Consider the following 19,155-nt stretch of genomic DNA (forward strand, 5'->3'; position numbering starts at 1 on the left):
TATTATCAAAATAATTATCTTAGAGAAAGCCCTGTTTGTGTGTTATGTATTATGGAGGGTAGAGGTAAGGAGGATCATCTGTGTATATGAAAAAGTGTCGTCAAAATGTATTAAATTAGGATGGCGCCACATTTGCATCAAAGTAACTCTTAAAACAAGCGCCAAACCAAATATTGTTAGAGTAGGCTTGAAAAATAAACAAGGAAGTAAGGTTATATTTACCACAATATTTTGTACAACGTAAGTTGTTGAAATTCTCAATAATTAACTACTTTAGTCGATAATGACATTAAATTTTTTAACTCGGCATACTTCAATTCATCTACGATTGCTACATTCATACCATACCCTGTGCATCCACCTTGGTAATGAAATAACCTCAGACACAGGCTACAATTTACAGGGGTAAATGTGTTTGGGAGCTGGCAGCACAATTTCTGACAAATGACTAATGATACTTATGACAGTCTTATCTTCGTTTTTCCAGAATTCAGAAATCAGGAAATTTAGATATTTTATCAAATAATCAACCTAAGTAAAACAATAAATCGTTTTCTATTAAGAAGGTATTTAGTGTGAATTGTATGTATGTATTGTTAGTGAAAGTGAATCAACTTTTATGTTACCTAGTTTATTACAGAAAATCATTTATTAATTTACAGAAACGTATATTTATATAATAGAAATAAAACAAAATATTTTAAAGCTAAGGATAAGCCGTAATACGTGTTCTTTCTGAATCTTCAATATATCTACTAATAGCATAGGTAGTAATTATCTTCAGTTTTATACGCTGTAGTGAATGAATTAGCTGCCTTGAGCTGCCTGCTTGTGCTGTTACTTCCTCGCCGATAAAATGGTAACAGTCTTTATTTTAATACTAGCCCATGACTATCTGACTTTCGGTATTTTAAAATTCCCGCGACTACGGTAGAATTTTTTAAATATTGTTTAGTACAGTAAATCTGTCTTAAAGTTTCCTATTTCTTTCTCCAAGATGCCTGGTATCTCCAAGTAAAATGTTGTCAAAATCAATCTTCCAAACTGTACAAAAAAGAATAGTTTTTCTAATCAACTGCAAATAAATTCTATGATGCAAGCTGTTTCTGAGCCAAATGACATTATGATACATGTGCCATGGTTATGTCAAGAATAATATATATTTAATTTTTAGATTCAATTTGTGACTAAAAAATAGTTTGTCCTATCCCAAGTTTTGTTATTTTATAATAATAAATCGGAGGTAATCAAGACATAATTTACAACAAATGATCTGCCAGTTTCATAGTAGAAAATTAAAAACAAACGAATTTTTTTGTTGTTAACATATCTCAATGTTTAAGCTAAATCTACTGCAGTGTTGTGTTTTTAAGCCCTCTGATTCTCATTAATGCTAACCTAACATATCCTTAAAAATGGTTTTTCTCTTAATCTGGGTTTCTGAATGTATAACAATTATCGGGATAGAAAAATATTGTTATACAAGATCCATACTGTGCTAGTCATTCTACTTTCATCAAGACTGGTGCAGCAGTCTAACCAAACAATTATACTTACTGCACTACATGTAAAAATGCAGTACACTGTAATACAAGTGTAGATTGGACTTTGCCTTGGAATATCAGAGGAGACTGGTGGTGGTGGTTCTGTCTGTCGATGCTTTGGCCGTGGCTAGTTACCACCTTACTAACAAGTGTGCGCCGCTAAGCAATTTAGTGTTCCGGTACATTATGTAGAAAATATTAGGGGTATGATTACCATACTCCCTAACAGTTTAGTCCGCTACCCTCTAAGACTGCATCATCACTTAACATTAGGTGAGATTGCAGTCAAAAGCTAACCTAGGAAAATAAAAAAAAAGGGGGAATGTTTAACCCCCTCCTTCCTCCACCCTGGCTTTATAAAGGTAGCAAGTTGCTTAAGTTTTACCTTGGATTTGATATGATCCTTTGTCTTTTATTTGGTTTAAATTTATAGCATGGCAGAATTAAAGTTCGGACAACTGAAGAAGAAAAGGCTAGAAAAGAAAAAGAAAGACAAGAGAAACTTAAAATATTTAAACATGCTATGCAGAAGATTTTTAATAAAGTAAGATGGTTTTAATTTAATATGTATACTTACAATTTTTTTTAAATATATACACCATCATCATCATCCTCATTTTCAGTCTTATCTGACCTAGAAAAGGCTAGAAAAGCTAGCTTTCTAGGCTTGTCTAATAGAACAGAAGCTTCTAGACCCACTTCAGTTTGAATTGGTGGTTTTAATTGTTGTTATTATTACATTAGTGTTTAGCTAACAATACCAAGTTTGAGCTTATCATTTTAAACAAAAATTGCATGATTTACCTGATTGCATTGATAAAAAAAAAGGTTTTTCAGTATATAATATTGATGGGTTAAGGTAAGAATAAAGAAGTGATTTTGGCGTATGTTAGCTAAGAGACAATGTATTTATTATAATAACTAGGACTATACCTGTCCTCTAAAGCCCAGCATAGCCCACCTAACTTCATTTAAACCTACAATTTTATATTATTTTATTTCATATTATTTAAGAAGTATTAAACATATTGACTTTCATTAATATTAATGTATTTGTAGATACTAAACTCTTACTGTCAACTGCAGAATTAATGTGGTAATAACTGAGGGTTAATGTGGTAAATAAATTTATTTTAGAGAAAAGAAGGTGAGCAAGATGAAGAACAATTGGAAATCACTGGACGGGTTCTATCATCTAACCCAGACATCTATACACTGTGGAACATCAGACGAGAAATACTTATTGTTTTTAGGTATATACTTATCACCTTTCTAAACAAAAATATTGAATTGAAAGTCAATTCTTTATATAGCGGTTCTTCATAACATTGTATGTGTACAGCTTCTGATCCGAAAATTTTTCTCATTCAAACTTTCATCTGCTACATTGCCCAAAATAGTTAAAAACAAAAAATTACATTATGCCTACACTAGATTAATTTGGTCATTTGAAAAGTTTGCTGTGTGCTTACCGTTACCATATCGTTTTTAAGTTTATACTGTGTTTATAAATATATTGTTCACCTTACAAGATTCACTTATGTGTTTGTCATTTCAGCAAAACTAAAACTGAAGAGGACATGTCAAAGTCATACGATAATGAATTAAGTTTAACCGAGTATTGTCTAAAAATTAATCCTAAGTCATATTGTGCATGGCATCAAAGAGAATGGGTGCTGTCCACAAGACCTAATCCTGATTGGAAGAAAGAACTTGAATTATGCAACATGTATCTCAAGTATGATGAAAGAAACTGTATGTAGACAATATTAAACATTTTGAATGTAGAGCAATACACAGTTTTATCTTGTTATGATTAATTTATTAACCTGACACCTATCTCTATTTTCAGTTCACACTTGGGATTATCGCCGGTTTGTGGTGAGCCAATGCAAACCATCATTGCAAGAAGAATTCGATTTCACCACAGAAAAGTTATATGACAATTTCTCAAATTATTCAGCTTGGCATTATAGAAGCAAAATGTTAGTTGAATTATATCCAGATTTAAAAGGTTAATACTATTTATAACTAGTCTGTTGTCATCATAAGCCGCATTAATGTTTAACTTGATAATACATTAACACATTTTAGAATAATATATTCCACTACTAGGAAAAGAGTTCTTCATATGATAATACTAGCGGTCCGTCGCGACTTCGTCTGCGTATAAACCTTAAGAGATATATGCCTTCGCGGACTTTTTTTTAGAACTTTTAAAGGGATCAACTTTGTCATATGTGATTTTGTTGAAACTAATCGTTTACGCACCGCACGCAGCGGAAGCTCTCAAAGGGAAAAAAACCCCAGATTTTGAAACATTCTTCATTGGTGTTATGCCTTTTTATTGGCCTTAGCGTGAAGATATATAGCCTTCCTCGATAAATTTGCTATCCAATACTTAAGGTCTGTTTGTATCGGTCGGGCTGTTACTGAGCACCCACTCCCGGCGGCTATCCCGTTACTGCACGATACGGGGTCTTTTGGCTGCTGGGTTTCCCCTCTGGCCGGGTTTGCCTCTTCTTAGTTAACTTGCACCACCTAGATTCCCCCAGGGGGGTCCATATTACCAAGCTTAATGTAGACGTCCGGTCAACATGGACCACACAGTACCACCAGGACTCCGGACCTAAGTATTTTTCATTCATCCCGTAAACAAACAAACAAACAAACAAACTCGTCAGCTTTATATATTAGTATATAAGATTAAATGATATTTTCAGGCGGCAGACCCATACAAGATAACCATCACAAACATGAATTAAAAATGGTTCAGAGCGCTGCATTTACGGACCCTGATGATACAAGTGCCTGGTTTTATCAAAGGTGGTTACTGGGTTAGTTAATAAACCAATTTTTAAATGGCTAAAGTTCTGAATTCAATTATTTTTAGGTTTTAATGGCACCCTATTTATTACTCCGCTGTCTGTCATCAGGCTATATCTCATGTACTGTAATTGGTAGGAGTTTAAAATGTTCACAGAGTGTGCATTTCTATTGCCACTTTAAAAGTGGATTCTCATACGAGAAAAATTTTTGCTTGATCTTAAAAATGGTATTACTATTTTACATACAGAACCCTTCCAAGTGCCAAACCAACTCGCACATTGCCTTTGTTCGTATGGAAAGTAAATACGACCTCCCTGACGCAGCGGTAAGAGCTGCGGCTTTATATCGGAAGTGCCGGGTTCGATTCCAGGCAGGGGAAATTTCCGTCGGGTCTGGTCTTGGGGAAGATTCGGCCGTGGCTAGCTACCACCTTACCGACAAAGATGTCGCATAGAAACCGATTAGGGCGTTTGTTTATACTCCATACTCCCCAACAGGTTAGCCCGCTACCATCTTAGACTGGATCATTACTTACGACCTAGTGAGATTGCAATCAAAGGCTAACTTTTATTGGAAAAAAATACGCACAAAACTTCAAACAAATCGGTCCAGCCGTTTAGGATTTATTAGACAGGTGACAAACACACATACAGAAGAATTATATATATACATATTATATGTATAAATATATACATACGAGTAAATATATATAGATCGACCGTATTTTTCTTCTTGCAGGCGCAGTGAAGGTCACTATTCAACTTGTTTCATGTACTGTCACTCAGTCAAAGTCAACTATCGCATTTAGTAGAAAAGTTTCCAATGATTATATAAATAGCAAAATTAATCTATACTTTGATGGTGTGGGTGTAAATGGTAAATGGAACCCTTGTTCTGGGCTTGAATATGACGATTTATGGATTCTCGAGCACAATCACGAAGTTACTGATAATTTAGATATCAAGGTAAGCATCATATTCATTAATAACTCATTACTGGCTCTCTATTTGGCACAGGTCTCCTCTCAGAGTGTGAAATGTTTTAGCCACAGTTCACAAAGCTGCCCAAGTGTGGATTGAATGACGAGGGGCCAGCAGATTTCCTCATGATGTTTTCCTTCACCTTTAAAGCAAGTGTTATTTTAAATGCTTAATACGTACATGACTCCGAAAAGTTACTTCTTTATACACAAGCCGAGGATTGAACATGGTCCCCCCTAAAGGGAAGCCAAAGCTGTAACAACTAGGTTATCACTGGTATGAAGGTAAGTATACAAGGAGCAAGTATCAGTTTTATATAAATAAATAAATATACTACGACAATACACATATCGCCATCTAGCCCCAGAGTAAGCGTAGCTTGTGTTATGGGTAGATAGCTGATGAATATTTTTTTATGAATATAATGCACATAAATACTTATAATATACAGATAAACACCAAGACACTGAAAAACATTCATGTTCATCACACAAACATTTTCCAGTTGTGGGAATCGAACCCACGACCTTGGACTCAGAAAGCAGGGTCGCTGCCCGCTGCGCCTTTCGGCCGTCGGCCGATATGATAATGTATATTATTCAGAAAAAATATTCAGCAGTTATCTAAGTACACACAAGCTACGCTTAGTTTGGCGCTAGATGGCGATGTGTGTATTGTCGTAGTATATTTATTTATTTATATTTAACAATCTGACTCCTTTATATAACTATACATTTCAGGTGGAACATATTCTTGGTGATGAAAAGCAGACAATTAACTGTGCGAAGTATAAACCTTATACATACGTGGGAAAAAATGAAATAAGCTTCAAGAACCAATACTCCGAACCTGTAATAGAAGAACTAAATGTGCAACTTGATTCATGTCGACAGTTACTAGCCTTAGAACCAGATAATAAATGTGAGTAACTAAAATGTATAGAGATATCTATGCACGGGGTATCTACGTGATCAAATCAGGGTTGAGATAAGTATAAGAATCTGAGTTTGCAGGCTGAGTGGCGATGATGAAGTAGTGATGGCCAGGGCACATGGCTCTGAACCGATGGACTTGACTGGCGATCTCACACAACTACAGTTAATCTTGATATAGGTGGACAGGCGAATTCAAACGAGTGGCAGGAAGTCGCTAGACGCAAGCTTCATAACCCTTAAATGTGAAACTCCCTACAAAAAACCTATGCCCGTAGTGTCATCCATTGCAGATGATAATTTTTTTATTCCACTACAAATTAGCCCTTGACAGCAATCTAATATCTGCAGTTATATTATACCCAATACTCAATCATACTAATCAGTTTTGCCGGCAACGTACACGAACGGGGCGTACCGGCGCGCATCAAACGTATAAGCAGATAAACGCTTGGGTACGTTACTATTCGCCTCCATATGTGTATGGCCGTCGTGTATTTCTTATTGACGTTAGCGGCAAATATATTTTGCCGAATAAAGTGATACAAAAACGCATTCATAAATAACCTACTGAAGTGCCACCTTCATAGAAATCTTAACAACCAGACACTAGAAATGTTTTGTACGCGTCACGCCACGTCACGTCACGTAGACTCGGGGCACTAAAATTTTTAACACATTCGAAACAGTTTCGAGACTTTATTGTTATTTTTAAACTGCTTTGCCTCCTATGCACTAAATCAGTTTCTGAATGCCGCTGTGAAAAACATAAATGTATGGTGTTGTGGTTGAAAAGCGTTTTCCATACAGGAAAAGCTAAAGGGCATTTCTAGTGTCAAGTTATGAGGATTTCTATGGCACAATACAACTAGGCCACTACTCTCAATTATTTTTGTACTTATATTTATAATCATTTTGTTGCAGGGACATTACTAACTACAACTTTCTTCTTGTATTGTATTGATGCAAGTTTGTATCACAATGAAATAATGGCGAATTTAGAAACTTTGAAGAATTTAGACTCTCAAAGGATTGGATATTATAGTGATTTAATATCAAAATGGAGTGTTGAACAACAGCTGCCCAAAGATTACAAGACTGACAGTCTCCAATATAAAATAGATTTTAGTGAAAAGATAACGAGTTTACCTCATTTACAATATTATAATTTTTATCAAATTGTCGATCTATCCCATCAAGCCCTGACATCAAGAATATTACCAACTTTAGTCAAACTCCAACATTGTAAGGTAATTACAAATATATTTAACTAATGAATTAATTAACAACATACAGTCCTCATTTAGACATTATTGTATGCAGTGTGTTGCATCAAAAAACAGTGAAAACGCTAACGCACCACGCACACGTCTCGCATTACACCCGCGGAATGTTGGTACCTAGGTCAAAAATATTTTCCCATTTCCCCATTTTATGGTAAACGTTTAGAACATAGAGGTAAAATAATTACCGCCAATACTGACTAACCATTTGTTCGAGCAACTAATCTTAAGTTGAGTGGTTTTTGATTCTTAAATAGTAGTTGTGTACATGGTTTGTTCTCAATTCTGTGATCTTACCAATACCATGCTGCTCTTTTTTATAAATTTAAAATGCATTTAAAAATTTTCGGAACCGACAAAATTAAATTAAATTTATAAAATTGATAATTCCTCCTAGTGTAGGTAAAAACACTAATAAAAATTATAATAATATGAAAAAAGAAATGTGTCATCTCTTGTTTCAAACGTGTCTCATTGTAATATGGACCTTTGGAAAAGTAGATCGAAACTGCAACGTTTCCTACTAGATGACGCTACAGTCGCTATAAGACTGATGTGAAAGGCATATACTAATTTCGGCATTGATGGTAGGAGAGCCGTAGCTTAATTGGTGAAAGCGCTCAGGGCGCGATTGCCCGAGAGTCGGTTCAAATCCTGTCGATTCCGAAAAATTTTATATGCATTTTAAATTTATAAAATTGATAGTTCCTCCAAGTGTAGCTAAAAACACTAATAAAAATTATAATACCATGCTGCTCTAATGCGGATTGGTTGCTCTAACTGTTACTCTCAGATTTAAGTACAATAACTGGCACCAACGCTTAGCGTTTTTACAGAAAAAATCCATTATTTTTTTGCCTAACTTTGGAATCAAACCCTCAACTTACGACAAGCGCCTGCGAATTATACCTTTTTACCGGTATTGGAACATGCTAACCACTTGAAGGTTTATGATTATGTTCATTTGTTCAGTAATTGAATAAATTATTAATGATAATTGAATATATTATTTATTACCACTAAAGTTGCAATATATAATTTAAGGTGTATGATAAATAACAGATTGAATAACTTAGCATTTTTTATAGGTACTGGATCTATCAGGAAACAATATAAACACATTAGATGGTTTCCCTGATATTGATTTGGATGAATTGTATTTGAAAAACAATGATGAATTAAATGCGACTGAAATTGAAATATTTAAAGAGAAACACAAATCTATGAAAATATATATTTAATTCTAATCTAATTTATATGCATTATAGTTACATATTTAAATACAGTATTTTGTGACAAATTCTATATTCGAAAGTTTTATAATGCACAAATTATTATGTACTATCTCTTCTTGCATCATCCCAAGTTATGCCTTTGTACAACCAGTCTTCATCAAACTTGAAGATAGACTTGTTATTTTTGGTTTTGGCAAATTTTATTTTATTTTCAATATTTAAATATACCGCCTTTCTGAAGAAAACTCTTCTTGTGATTGTTTTTGTTGGTACAATAATCAAAACCTTACGATTCAAAGCGGAAGGCTTGAAACCTCCTTTTAAACTCATTGTCACACTAGTTATATCATGTGGATTTTCTGGGACAATCAGTCCCTGATTGATGAAATAGTGACTTCACACTATGGTAGTCCTGAGAGTACAGGCGCACACGTAAAGCCGAGGTGCCCTACCTGCAGGATTTAAGGAGGGGAAGTGAGGGAAGAAGAGAAGAGAGGAAGAGTCTCCTTTGATTGTGTCAAAAAACTAACTATATCAACATATATGGCGCATGCGAATAGCACATAATGCAGTGCGGTTCCGAATGGTATCATTCTGCACTCTTAAAGTCAACCGGCAAGCAAAAAAAAAAATTTACCATCTGCCTATAAAGATGGTGCAGTCAGTAGTAGTATTATTCCTTTCAGTCTTCGAGTTCCTAGGAATAAGGAGGGCTGCTAATGTATTGAAAGACTTACTCACATTTATTAAGATGTGTGACTACTTTTATTACCAAATTTAGGAAAAATAACTATTATATATACTTATCTATACTTTTAAATCTATCATGATAGTAAGACTAAATAACAAAAATGTTTACCTATTTTTTTTTTTTTTACAATATTTATAATGGACAATTATTGTCATGTTATAAAATAAATCAACTTTTATGTTAAAACATTGTTTCTATTATCATAACATGTTATAGGTCAACACAGTCAAACAAATTCTCAGTCTGTTTGTAGACCAGTAAAGTAATTAATTATACAGTTTTAGTATAATATGTTGTTGTTTCATTCGCTCAAACTAAGATCCTTTTCTGGTTTTATTTTCATCAACAATACATTGGATACCATAGTACTTATGTCTCCATTGTACAAAGATTTACTATGTTGCTTAAGCAGTATTGCATTAAAAATACCAGTTTTATGACTATACCTAAACATTCAAGAAAATAAGAATTTAAATCCTGAAACAAATGCATCAACAATATCAAAATAATACTGCTTTAAAGCAAAGCTCCCTGACCAATATTAAAAAAAAAATCTTATGATTATTGAATTTGTAGGTTTTAAATTTTTACTTTGTTTTATAAGCTTAGTTAAGAGTTAATTAAGAGTGGTGAGATTACTTGTCTAACAGATTTTAGCAAAGGATCTTCATCCCAATACAATTTACCACAAGTTTCACAAAGAGTTGCAGGTTTACATAACATTGAAAGCTGTTGGACATTGTTGATATCAATCACTGCTCCTTTGCTAGTTATACATGATTCAGTTAAAACCTTACTATTATTTGTATGTCCCTTGGTGTCGGGTTGGAATACACAAAAATCATCCCCATCAGAGTCACTAAGGAAGTTATCACAATATGCATCATCATCTTCATTATCACTAAGTCTTGTGCTCTTTGTATTACTGCGACCAACAGCTTCATATTTATTGCACAAGTCCTTAACTTCACTGTGAGTCATTATTTTCATTTCTTTACCATTACAATGTAAACATCTACTCAGGAGTTCACTTTGGTCAACAGTAATATTAAAACTAGATAATACTTTCTGTAACTGGTCATTGATGGAATTGCACTTGAATGTATCCAAAATAAAATTTTGAGAGAATTTGGAACATGGTGCTAATTTTAACTTAGCTGTCAAAATTAATCTATTTTCTGACCATGCTAAATTAACCGTGTCATGCCAATGCATCTTTGGTACAGTAACTATTGTGTCAATATCACAATACCTTAAGTATGCTGCCAAATTAGATAATTCAGGCTCAATCAATATTTTAACATCTTTACTGCATCTTTTAAAAACCTTAGTGGATGCTTGTATTCTATCTGCAACTTTAGATTTTTTTATTGTCTTTATTTTTTTTTCTAACATCACATAATTACATGTCTCTTCAAAATTTATTTGCTGTTCCGCACATAACTTTTGTAGGTAGTTATAAATTTCTAATAAAACATAAGCATCAATAGCAGCATAATTAACCTGAGTTTTTCTTAAAGGTCTTAACTCCCAATTAGAACACTGCTCGGCCTTTTCCAATGGAACACCAAAGCAAGCTTGCACTATGGAGCTCAAACTGTTTCCTCCAGTTTCACTATTGTTAGGTAATGTTAGACCAAGATTAATAACACTTTTCCACAATAAGCTTAAATCTAATAAGCCTTCACCCTTTACTTTAATGTTACCTAGACCATTTACGGAGGCTTTAATTTCTTTCAAATCTTGTTCAAGACCAAAACCTAATTTAATGATTTCAGCATTGTCTAATAATGATTTATTAAATCTATGCCAGAAGCTTGTATATTGCTTATTATTTAGAACTAATGTATCAATCAGATAAATATAATCAAAGGTTGCAATTTGAATTAGAGCAACTTGAGATTGTACAGCACCAAATGATGGTTTCCATTCACAGTCAATACTAACTATGCTGCAATTTACTAAAGTTGTAACAACATCATAAAATTTTTCAGCAGTATCAATAACTATTATATTATTTTCAGATAAGGATAGTTTAAAGAAGCTCTGAGTGGTATTTTCATCATCCCAATTTTCATCTTCTTTGGGCACTTCTTTTAATGACATATTCTGCAAAGCTAATGGTAAACAGTCCTCGGTTAACTTAAAGTATGAGGCCCATTTGAGGGCCTCATTAGTATCATAATCTACTAGCATGTCAATAAATTCCTGAGCACATCCACTTTGGTGAAGAGAGTCCTTAACTAAATCATCCCATACTGTTGAACTTACATTATGTTCAATATACTTCTGATGAATCAGATATCTCAACCCTCCTGTTGTGCGATTCCTACTTAAATTTTTACAACTCTCTATTGGAACGTTAAACTTATTACACAACCGTCCAACTAATTTGCCAAGAGGTTTGTAGTGAATTTTATCATACTTTACATGACACACTTTATTTTTTTCTATGTATTGTTGTGCATAGTCTTTAACACTTAAATTCTTATCCAATAACCTGTCCAAAAATGTTAAGAGCGGCCTCACTTGCTTAGGACACTCCGATAAATATTCATCAATCATGTTGGCTTTGTCTTGAAGAATAAATGGAAATAGTACATCTTCCACTGGTACGTCATCATACAACTCCATTGCTATTACTATCTGAGAGGCTTGTTTACAATTGTCACTTCTTATCATATCTTTTATTATGGGCAATATAATTTCTTTAATTGTGTACACATGGTATGTTTTTATCACTAATTTGAGAAACTGGGCGCTTCTCTGGCTTATTGCAATTTGGAAAGCAGGGAGCTTCAATGAATCTGTTGGCGATCCGTTATTAGATTGGGACCATTCACCCAAACATTCTATGATATAATACGGCAGCGACTTGTTCTTGCTATCTTTAAACTCCTCGCATTTGACACAGCAAACCAAAGCTACTGTGTATGGATCAGTTGTAATCCTAAACAAACAGTTAAAGTGACTGTCCGTAGCGGGACTTTTTTTCCACGTTTTCCACTGATGTTTTAGATGTTTAAACCATAACTGAATACTATCATCGAGATCTGTGTTTACACCTAGTTTCCGAAGGGATTCTTCAACCGACGGAACAATTTTGATAGTTTGATCTTCGTGGACAAGCTGTTTTAAATCCACTTCCATTATGATTTAATTATTATCATCAGAGTTTTAATGTATGAGGAAACTTATTTTAACCATATTGTTTCCTAAAATGTATTCAAACGTTGGTTTACAATTAAAACTTTGCAAATTACACAATATTTAGAGCAAAAAGTATCTACCTAAGAAATAAAACTAGATAGGTAGTAGGTACAAAAAACAGCAATACTCCATTGTGCACACCACAGAGTGAACTTTTATGCTTTGCAGAAACATCGATATGTTTTATTCAGTATATCGTTTTTTTTTCGGAACAACCCACTATACCCCTAATGAAACTTTATTACATATTGCAGTTATATCCCAGTTACAAACAGAGTGAAGTATGCGGCCAAGTCACACAACATTAACTTATAATAATATAGAAATCGCAGTTAGGAATCTTAGACTTGGCACGACTTTGTCTAGATTTAATTACTTTTTAGAGATAAACAAGCAGCTCCATCGAGATTTGGCTAGTTTTTTTACAGAATGTTTGTGGTGTGATGTGTTTGAATGATACATCAGACCTTCAATTTTTACATTAAATGAGGCAGCCTACCATGTTGACTATTTTTTGTGAAGGCGGAATGTCGATCTCTAATAGGCTGGGCTTGGGCTTTTGTAATCAGTATCACCAGGTACCATATATCTTCGATTTCCCTTGTTTTTATAGTTTTCCCTTTATGTGGCCATTAAAATCTAACTCTGTAACAAATTTCAGATCTCTGAGTTCATGGGAAGTACTAATTCTATTCTGATAATCATGAGTGAGTGAGTGAGTGTCATAAATGCGAAACTTTGCTTACGTTTTACACTTACGTTTTATAACTCTGAATTTTAACTTTATAATTCACTGGCCACAACTGGGTTGCTATCGGTATTGGTAAAATATATCGTATTTAATTCATTTCCAACACTTGATTACTATATCGATACATCGATATCATATTTAATTTTAATGTCCACAGCTTCACTATTCTGTCATCTGTGATGAAAATTGTCATGTCATGAAATCTGAATTCATATTGTATTTTCAAAAATAACCAAGTTTAGATTGTTGTTTAAATTCGTTTTTCGAACCATTTTACTTTGAAAATGGAGCTTTCAGCGGAAGGTAAAACACCTGAGTATATGGCTCTAGCGGGAATAAAGTTCAAGTTGTCACTTCCGCAGTTAAAAGACAATCCGCAACTCAAAGAACAGTTACTCCAAGGAATTAAAGCTGGTAGTATGGCTCCATACTACAAAGAAGTTTGTACCGATCTTGGTTGGAATTTTGACCAGAAACTTTATGATAAAATGGCAACAGAAAACCAAGATCGACTTTCCAAGTTCCAAGAGGATGACTCTGAAACACCTGTCTGGCAGGATCGGTACGTATATGTTTTGTATGCCTTATTTGAAACTAGCATACCAGCCTAAAACACTTGCTGCGAATTCCTCTTTCTCCTCCTATAAACTTAATAAAAAATCAATCATGAGCATGCATTACCTATATCTTTCCCACTCTTAAGTGTAGCCAATAGTACTGCTTGTATAGTCTCCCGACTGCATATGAAAGTATCAACTAAATCAGTTCATCTATTCAGAGCTTCATACCTTTAATTTAAACTGTCTTATGAGCCAAACTCACATGGCATGCTTTGGTGCTCAAGTAAAGAGTAGATGAGGGAGGATAGTGTACTGTGTGGTATTGAAGTACTTGACCCTGCTTATTTTTAGCATAGGATTCATTATGTGGTAATATGAGAAATAAAGTTTTTTTTTTTTTTTTTTATAAATTTAAAATGCATATAAAAATAAAGTTTTTTTTTTGTTAAAGAAAGACATTTTGTTTGATTTCCTTTCCTAATATACTTTTTTTTAAATTTTGTAATTTGCTTTGTAGGCTGGACTACTTGTGCTCTATTGGTGATAAAGAGGCTGCTACAGCTCTGGCTACAACCAAGTATGAAGATTCAACTTTAACTACTAATAGAAGGTTGGATGCAGTGTTTGCCTTGTTTAGGATTGCATATTTCCATGGTTGCAATGTAAAAGATATGGGGAAAACAATTAGTAAGGTATATATACTTTTATAATTTACTAGGAGACTCCTCTTGTACATCCCGTAATATAAATTAAGCTCTACAATGGATTCCCATTATTCTGGCCCCTAATCCGGCACACCCCTGTAGTCCGACGTCTATTATTATTGAATATTTTTTGTCAATCTTGGCTAATGTAGATAATGCATGATTTATCAGGTTATAACAAAGGTATAGAATCTTATTAAATCTGTAAGGCATGTAAGCAAGGCTTATCTATGTGACATTGTCAAGAAGTATATTTGTTTATTTGTGAAGAATTTTATAAAAACGAATACCAAAAATCAAATTATAGTTTTAATTGTTTTGTCATAAAATACATTATTTGTTGCTTATTCATTAGAGATAGGTTTTTAAAGATATTTTTAACTACTATAGCAGCCCACATCATCTCTAGGCCATAAACTATCTGTATGAAAAAATTCACATCAATCAATTGTTTAGTTTCTGCACACTTACTCATTAATCACATTAATTTTTAGGCCCATGAATTAGTTGACAAAGGTGGAGATTGGAGATCCAGGAATAAACTTAAGGCATATGAAGCAATATATTGCTTAGCAGTGAGAGATTACAACCATGCTGCAGAACTTTTTATTGATTGTGTTTCAACTTTTGAATCCTATGAACTTGTGGATTTTGGTAAGCCAATTTTTTAAAAGTTAAAGTAGATTTATGTTTTTCAAGCAAACCACCCAAAAGCCAAATATTATAGCCATTATTTCAATTTGTCGCATACTGACTGATCAAGAAGCATTCATGTATATGCCTTGCCTGAGTGTCGCCATTTGTTTTTTGGCCATGCTCAAAGGTCTTTGTGCCCACTCAGCATGGTCTCATTGTATGAATACCAATCGGAAGAATGTATGACACTGCACAGTAATTTTGCAATGTTTAGCGAAGTAACAAGGCAGGCTCTCATGGCATATTGTCACATGTTATATGGCTAATGCAGTCATTACAGCCTTGGGATTCTGATCGGCTAGTGAGCATAGATATTTAAAAAAAATGTTGCAGTTCATGTCTAATGTGAAAAACTATTTTTACAGGTACAATAATCCAGTATTGTGTATTAGCGTGTGCACTAGCCTTGGAGCGTCATGCATTACAAGCAGCGCTTCGGAGACAGGGGGCGGCGGTGCAGGCCTTGCGCTCTCGCTTCCCAGAACTACGTGAGCTGGTCGAGTCACTCCACGAGTGTAGATATGCTGACTTTATGAAGAGTCTTGCTTGGGTAAGAATCAAATAAAATTGCCTTTACTCCTGCAACTTTATTTGCGTTAAGTTTCTATTGTTCTAAATCACAATTCTAATGGATCCACAAATCCGATGTCTGTGTAGCAAATTAGCAAATTTTTGTCAAGATAATTTCGCTGTTAAGCAAATTTAAGGGTAACAAGGTTTATTTTGGAACTTCCGAGAAAATGTTACCTAATTGTTTTTCCTAGATCGAAAATCTATTTTCTCTGTCAAATTTTGTCACGAACGATGCGGTGGTTATGACAAACAGTCACTTTCGCAAATAAGAAATCCAGGAAAACATTTTTTTTAGTCTTTATTTTTATTACTTCCCACTAAGGGGACGGATAACTTCAAATAAGTTACACACCGGGTATTGCAGAGTGTAATCACTTCAAAAATTTGTCAATTGTCTGCCTGTGGGCTTTCATTGGTTGAGATCATGATGATGTAAACATCTTCATACTTAAAAAAATCTGCTTTGTCAATGGCTAAATTATCTTTACAGGTGGAAACTCAGATATGTGTAGATCCAGTATTCCGACCTCACTACCAACATTATGTTCGTGAGGCACGTATCAAAGCATATGTGCAATTGCTCCGTGCATATCGGTCGCTCAGTCTTGACAACATTGCAGACACATTCGGAGTAACGCGTGAATTCATTGAAGACGAAATTTCGACGTGAGTTTATTTATAAATTTCAAGTTTTCTTTCTATAGTTAGTTAATTTCCTTCCTTTTTGTTCTCGCTCTCGCATTCTTGTGGCTGAATTAACCTATGAAAAATAATTCTGTTACGCAAAAAGTCTTTGTCCATGTTTGAGTTATTCTGAGTACTTATTTTCTCATTAATGTGGTGGTGAAACTTACATTCATTCATTTGAAATTAAAATTGTGATGGTTCCCAATAAGCCCTGCCGCCTGATTCAGTAACTTTGCCAAGGATCTACCAACTGGCATATAAATGCATAATTTATAATTAGCCATACACAGTTTGTTTACATTATTCTTTTTTGTGTGAAATTCAGTTAAGTTTGTAGGGCTCCAATTAAAATATAATTATGTGAAACTTGAAACAATGGGGCAGCAATACCCCGAACTTGGTGGTGTACGGTTCTTACGGCGTTCATTCCACCCTGATGGTGTGTTGAAGAATGAATAGCTAATTCGTTTTTTTTTGTTATGATGACAATGTCCTCAGTGCAAGGTTATAAGTAGTAGTAGGGCTTTTTATGACAGAGCTCGTCCAGGGATGTGTTTCCACTATACTTCATTCTGCCGCTAAGCTGCATTTTTGCAATGCTGTGGTTCCGGCCTGAAGTGGGTAGTTGCCGGTGTAATAGACACATGACGCTTAACACCTATGTCTGATGGACACAGGGCGGCACGTTGCAGGACTTGTCCCTTGTCTGCCCTGCGAAGTGTTCCGCTTGCCATCACGTGGGCCTGATGGTCCATGGCTTGGTCCGTCAATTATTACTATAAACAAAAGGTGCGGGTGTGTGGCATTACAAGACGCACCGTGATGTATTAGTAAATTCTCCTAGATTTCCATAATGTAACTGAAAGCCTCGAATTGCTGCCTTATTTTACATCTGAATTTGAAGCAATTTATAGAGATTTAAATAGAGTTTTATATAATATTTTTTGTGTTTTAGATTTACGGCAGCTGGAAGACTTCAGTGCCGGATCGACGCAGTGGCGGGCTGTGTGGTGACCGGTTCAGGACGCGGCGCCGACGCCGACCGTACGCAGTTATACCAGGCAACCATTCGTGAGGGGGACTTGCTCCTCAACCGTGTTAAAAAGCTCGCCAGCGTTATTAATTTCTGAGCTTTCATGAAATCCTGGTATTTAATATAAGTTTTATTGCTAATTTTAACTTTGATTACACTTGAATGACCTGTTTCTTTAGATGTTGTAACTCTGGCTAAGCGTCAATCAAGCATAATTTGTTTTCTCTAATAAATTTTACTCCAAATTAAGTCTGTTTATGATTGAGAACTGCGGGCACTCAGCCTTGAGAGAATATTTTTTTTAATACAGGTCTGTCTGGGTGTATTTAAGAAAATTACACTTGTCTTAAACTATTAAGTTAATCATTGTATCGAAAATAAAGTTGAGTTCGCGCCATAAAATGGTATTTAATTTCTTCAATTTTTAAGTAAGAAATATATGATAAGTTATTAAATATCACAGATTGATTCACATCTTTTAGCGGGATCATAATCTTAAAATTATAGTTATTTATGCAACAGTTATATAATAAGGGGTATTAAAATACGAATGTGGTTTTAGTACATAGTATCTCATGAGTATTTTAAGACCCAATTATCAACAGTTGTATACAAGACTTTATCTACAAGCATCCTCTATAAGAGATTTATTGATTTTTCTGTAGTAGTTTGTTGGCATTGTCTTTTGCAGCGTTTAAAAGAGTATCGGGCGGTGTGCTGTCAAAACATAAATAGCTAATTTTTTGTTAATTAAATAATAAAAGTATCGAATAAAAATAGCGGGAATTCGTATTTACATTTTTTTTACGGTTCGCGGCGTTCTGTATAGGAATGAGGAAACGCGCGTGAATGATAATGTTCTTTTTTTGAAATTCATACAGCTATTCAATTCAATTCAATTCTTGTTTATGGCTTTTGTCTGTGCCAACTGGGCACAAGGTACTTCGCCAATGTCTTGTAGATGAAGAAGGCACGAAGGAGATTGATCGGTGAAACTAATGAAAAGTTAATTTTGAATTTGTACCAAGAAATAGTTGTTATTAGCTAGTTAGCTCTTTAACCTAAGGCAGCACAGACATCATACAGCTATTCTTGAATGATAATGTTCTTTTTTTCATACAGTTATTCTTTTTTTTTTTTATTCATACCACGCATCGAGCAGTAAGTATGTGGCTGTCTGTTGAGTAAACTCTTTTTGCAAAAGGGATCGAAAAAAGAAACAAAGGAGTGCTTTTATATAATAAGATAAGTAGTATTTTGGTTAATCATATATTGGGAAATTAATGTTGGCAATAAGCTAACTGTTTCAGAATCTTGTATAGAAGATTTCAAGCATGGGAGTAGATAAAAATATATACCGTACATCAAGGCCATATTTTAAAATATT

At 34.3% G+C, this 19,155-nt stretch overlaps 3 protein-coding genes across 3 annotated transcripts; 2 read left to right on the forward strand and 1 right to left on the reverse strand.

Annotated features, from left to right (window-relative positions):
- Positions 1–418: 418 nt before the first annotated feature.
- Positions 419–9,574, forward strand: LOC120635657 (geranylgeranyl transferase type-2 subunit alpha). Its single transcript, XM_039906723.1, has 10 exons — positions 419–859; positions 1,978–2,088; positions 2,682–2,797; positions 3,103–3,299; positions 3,397–3,558; positions 4,268–4,381; positions 5,112–5,338; positions 6,094–6,274; positions 7,210–7,535; positions 8,657–9,574. Exons 1-10 carry the CDS (start codon positions 857–859, stop codon positions 8,807–8,809), a joined length of 1,590 nt encoding a protein of 529 aa, XP_039762657.1. The 5' UTR covers positions 419–856; the 3' UTR covers positions 8,810–9,574.
- Positions 9,575–9,651: 77 nt separating this feature from the next.
- LOC120635651 (exonuclease mut-7 homolog) lies at positions 9,652–12,895 on the reverse strand. Its single transcript, XM_039906708.1, has one exon. It carries the CDS (start codon positions 12,702–12,704, stop codon positions 10,164–10,166), a length of 2,541 nt encoding a protein of 846 aa, XP_039762642.1. The 5' UTR covers positions 12,705–12,895; the 3' UTR covers positions 9,652–10,163.
- Positions 12,896–13,681: 786 nt separating this feature from the next.
- On the forward strand, positions 13,682–18,170 carry LOC120637331 (26S proteasome non-ATPase regulatory subunit 6). Its single transcript, XM_039909126.1, has 6 exons — positions 13,682–14,077; positions 14,593–14,767; positions 15,274–15,433; positions 15,841–16,025; positions 16,539–16,714; positions 17,691–18,170. The coding sequence occupies exons 1-6, from the start codon at positions 13,800–13,802 to the stop codon at positions 17,863–17,865; spliced, it is 1,149 nt and encodes a 382-aa protein (XP_039765060.1). The 5' UTR covers positions 13,682–13,799; the 3' UTR covers positions 17,866–18,170.
- Positions 18,171–19,155: the final 985 nt, after the last annotated feature.

This window comes from Pararge aegeria, chromosome 3 (assembly GCF_905163445.1).
Source record: "Pararge aegeria chromosome 3, ilParAegt1.1, whole genome shotgun sequence".
NCBI classification, from domain to species: domain Eukaryota; kingdom Metazoa; phylum Arthropoda; class Insecta; order Lepidoptera; family Nymphalidae; genus Pararge; species Pararge aegeria.